General features: G+C 34.2%; 1 protein-coding gene across 2 annotated transcripts; it reads right to left on the reverse strand.

The window, feature by feature from the left end:
- Positions 1 to 302: 302 nt before the first annotated feature.
- On the reverse strand, positions 303 to 4406 carry LOC118051556 (uncharacterized). 2 transcript variants are annotated; one of them, XM_035062214.2, is made up of 4 exons: positions 4299 to 4406; positions 2975 to 3092; positions 972 to 1051; positions 303 to 660 (listed from the first exon to the last, which is right to left on the reverse strand). In XM_035062214.2, the coding sequence occupies exons 2-4, from the start codon at positions 3077 to 3079 to the stop codon at positions 591 to 593; spliced, it is 255 nt and encodes an 84-aa protein (XP_034918105.1). In that variant the 5' UTR covers positions 3080 to 3092; positions 4299 to 4406; the 3' UTR covers positions 303 to 590. The 2 variants fall into 2 exon arrangements, with proteins under 2 accessions (XP_034918105.1, XP_034918106.1); XM_035062215.2 differs by having other exon boundaries at positions 2975 to 3113; positions 4299 to 4348.
- Positions 4407 to 4818: the final 412 nt, after the last annotated feature.

Genomic DNA, 4818 nt, shown 5'->3' on the forward strand with positions numbered 1-4818 from the left:
TGTAAAGCAAGTAGTTCAAGTGGCAAGAGAATTAAACGATTTACTTGAATAGATTTTTCACAGAAAAAAAAAAAAAAAAAGCATTTAGGGTAGCAGGAATAAGATCCGGAAACGAAGAAAGTGAGGCCCTTGTAGCTGGTAAATGTTGCTACAACAACCCTAATTTAGGCGATAAACATTTTGTTAAATATTGTGGAAGGGGGCTACACTTCTAAAGTAGATATAACCATAGACAACATTGATCATCCAACTTTGAAATCATTGTGCCTTGCTTTGTGTTTGTCAGGTGATAAAAAAATAAATGACAAATCACTAAAGAAGCTTCATGTAGGGCAACATCTGCAAAGTTGAGACAATGTTTTACAACTTCGATAATATTTTGATTCCAAATATTGTCGAGGAAAGCACTCACATCAATTTACCTTTTGTCATTATTGCAAAGCGAAAGGCTAGAATACCTGTGCCGCCATTCCAAATGCGAATATTTGTTACAATTCACCCCTTTGATGACATAACCAAAAGTTGGAAGCCTAGCAAACATAAGATTAGAACAAAAGGAAATCTCACGAATGCAGTGAAAGAAGCTGTTTTTACTCAAGTTGCACCTCTCTCCTTGGGGGATCAATTTGCAAGTAGGTGTACGGCGCTGTTGGTTCCTCCCTGCATATCCACACAACCTGTCACGTGCTCTTACTAGTACCACTACTGGGGAAAAAAAAGATGATGATGCAGCCATTTACACTCATAAACATCAAAGAGGTATGTAGTATGAAGATGAACTTAAGTGCCATCACTAGGGGTGTGTAACCATGGCAGGTCTCAGATAGAAAACTGAGATAAAGCAACTTAAAATGCTTTGTCAGTAATTCTTAAAAAATTACCAATCAAGGGCTCAAGTGGCAATAGAGAGAAGTCATGGAAACTAGTTGAGAGCACAGACAAGGATACTCCAAATCTAAACCAAAACATACCCAGGTTTAGAGCGCATGCATTGCCAAAAGAGCTTGAAAGGTCCAGGAACTGTCTTAAACGGGTTACCCTCAAAACAAGCCTACACCATGGGAAAACGTAATGACACATTCAGAACATATAATGAAAAAGCATTGAAATTTTTTTAGTCACACTAACAACTAAGCAGATTAAGGAATTTGCTCCAACCCCAGCATAGTACATCGGTAAGGCAAAATACCATGTTCATGGCTGATGAAAAAGTAAAATGCTCCAAAACTTTCTTTTTTATAGGAAGTGCCAGCATGGCCAGAGAAAACAGATAACCTAATTGTTTCCACATACAGCAACTGATACAAATCTATCATAATCTTTAGGAGTCAGTATCAAATATCAATAAAAGTATTTTTATTCATCTAATGAAAAAAGAGACATTTTCCAGAATTTTTATGATGTATTTTACTTCTAGTTTATGATATCATTTTCAGAACCAGAAAAATAATATCAGTCTAGCATTAATAGTTTTATTTGACATTATGTAATACGTCCAGTTTATTCCCTTGAGGCACATAAACATGCAACTCCACTAAATTTCCAAATAGAAGTAAGGAACTAATCAGACATCAATGTCAAAGCACGGTGCAAGTACAATTTCTCTCACTAGTTTTGCATTGGACAGCATTAATTCTACAGCTGCATGGCTGCATATCTATTGGCTGCAAATATACTCTTACGTTTTAAGTCTTCATACCCGATTACTTTAATCAATGCTACACTGAGTGATTTTTTGTTTTTCACTTTAGGTCCTTTTAATTAGAAACGTATGTTTAAAATTAATTTGATTCAATACTAGGATTTGTTATTGTTAGATTGTGAGTCTACAAATGTGGCCATGAGTGCTGAACTCTTTTGATGTAGTTCTTTTCTTATTTTCTTCTGTTGTTCACATGATAAGCTATTATGACTCCAAATTCTACTCTCAAACCATTTGAAATGTAAGTGTTAATCTCATGAAATCCATCAAGTACCAAAATGATAACAAATAAAGCATTTAAGATTTTCTTTTTCTAAGTATTGTAAAGATAACACCAAAATTTTCTGCACATAGTAACAACACGGATTTTTAGTAAATCAACATGAAATTTTTTCTTTGAAGATGAGTAACCAAGATGTAAGAATATCACAGAGATAACAAAACTTATACAGAAATTCTGTAAAGTGATGAAATGAAGCCCAAGTAACTTCATGACATCAACTAAAACTATCTTACATAAAAAGAAATGCTTTATTAACATTCTTAAGAATAAAATGTAGCATGCCAAGAAGAGCAGTTGATCTTTTACAACTCATGGATGGATCAAGGTTGATACTGATGATGGAAGCATGGGAAATGCAGGTATTACCAGGAGCTGACGGCTTATGTCAAAACTCAACTGGTTTCTTGTTCAGCGGGTTTGCAGCAATGCTGGGAATTAATCTTCTGCTGAATCTGAATGGTGTTCATTAAAAACTGATGATCTTGATTCTTAGAAGAAGTGGTTTTTTGAGAAATCATTCTTGAAGTTGATTAGAGGGTGGTTTATTCAGCTGCTTCAGATAAATGGTTGTCTATGCATTTGATGGTAATATTTGGCAGGCCAACTATAATCATGTTTACTAAGTTGTCATCATGACAATTTTTCTAATTGTGATCTACTTCATTAATGTCAAAGCAGACCCCGAGAACTCTCCAAATAACATAAAGCGCAGACTCAATATCCTACAAGCAGCAGTGCTCATTTTGGTTATCAGCAAAAGAGTATGAGATAATCAGTGTCATTTGGCACTAAAATATTTTTAATCTTAAAAACTGTTAATTTCCAACAACTAAATATGCTGTTCCACAAACCTGTTTGAAAATTTTCAAGAATAATTAAAGAGAAAATATCAAGAAAACAAAGAAATAATATAAATAATTAAACCTTTTGAACCCCAAAACCAACATTCTGGAAGGAAAAAAAAAATTTGAAAACCATAAGATAAGAACCTGGATAACATCCTCAGCTCGATCATTGCATCGATGTGCCTTTGGTTCGCGATTGTCTCCTTCTGGCATCCCCCATGGACTCTCTCTTCTTGGCACCTTGCTCATTTTCTCCCTACCTCTAGATATTGTTCACAGGAAACTTTTGAAAATTATATGAAGAAAATAATGTCACAAAATTTGTCACCCATGATTAGCATAAGCTTCTATACAACTGGAAATCCAATGAATCAATACTGTAAATTATCATAGAAAATAAAGCCTTTATCAATTATTGCAACATATGTGAAATGTTGATTCATGAAAAAGGAGGTTTGCACAACTTCAAGATAATAGGTAAACATTCAATTTATTTGCAAAATCAATGAGTTAAAATTACTTGCCAGCAGCATGGATAGTTATAGCTATAGTAGTTATTTACTTGCCTTGTTATCACAATGTAAAAATCAATTACAGTTAAATTCTTACATTTCTTGCATTGCAGTTTTTTTTTCACAGATTCATTCTTCCACACCAGAAAACTTAAAACATACTGGAAGTTAAACATCAAATCACACATATGCTCTCTATAAAGGAAAAAAAGTTCAGTGAGTTTTAACCTGATTGTAGGAGAAATGCACTATTGCAAAAAATTAAAAAAAAAGTACAGGAAATGAAAGAAGAAAAAACTTGAAGGGGTACACGAAAACTAATTATTTGATTATAAAACTTCCCATTCCGCAACATCCCAAATGCAATTTACTAGAAACATTAAAATTCAACAATTCAAAAGTCTTAGAAACTAAACATGCAGATAATTTTAATGTTGACTACCTAAAATAACGAAGCACAACAACTTTCTGCGGCTAAAATAATCTGAAAAACGTACATTTCCTTTTTCTTTAAGTAGCTTTGTGGTATTTCAGAACACAGGCAGGCATCATACTCATGCATACACAACAAAAGATGAAATAAGCAACCAGAAATTGCATATGTTTTCTTCACTCCTCAACACCATAACTAGTAAAACAAGAATTTAGGGCATATATATGCAAAATTTTTGCAGCAAACTATAAGATGAAGGACTCGAAAAATGTCTAAATACTAAGTATAAAAGAAATTAAAAAGTACATAGAATAAATAAAAATAAATAAACAATAAAACCCTAAAATCCTATTTGGGATAAATCCGAATTCCATGAGCTTGAAAAAAGCTTCAGGAAAAGTAAAGCAATCGCATTTGCACATGTGATTTTTATATAGAAGGAACAAGAATTTTGGAGCATAGAGAGAAGCAATAAGGTGGTAAAAAAAAAAAAAAAAGCAAAGAAGACGATGAAGCTCCGTACCAGTGATTGTCCCGGTGGTGGTGCTCTCTCTCGTGTTTATTTTCTTCTTAGCTGCACTTGTATTTGGGGCAGCTCCCAGTTTTGTTCTGCTCTCAAAACCAGTCCAGCATGGTTCTGGTGAACCTCTTCCAGTGGACTTTAAGCCCACTTATCATTAGCCCATGCTCTTGATAGGACAGGGCAAGGTATATTATGATGGACCGGAATAACAATGGGCTTTTACCATATTAAACAATCCTGATTTTCCCATCAAATGTCCATTAGCACTTACGAAGCCCAGTTGTTATAGTTGGGTAATGGCATTAGATGCTTCAACTGCCATTGGGATTAGTTGAGTAGATACGATAATTAATATTCATGAGGCCCAACCTGGCCTCCAACTCAGCTCACCAACCCAGCTCAATGCCTACATCATGAGTTGTGCGGGTCAACTCATGAGTTAATATGTTAATCTGAGTTTTGTTATTTTGAAGAAAACATAAAAACGATGTCGTTTTGTATTTTAATACAAATCAGAACA

This window comes from Populus alba, chromosome 18, assembly GCF_005239225.2.
Source record: "Populus alba chromosome 18, ASM523922v2, whole genome shotgun sequence".
Classification (NCBI taxonomy): domain Eukaryota; kingdom Viridiplantae; phylum Streptophyta; class Magnoliopsida; order Malpighiales; family Salicaceae; genus Populus; species Populus alba.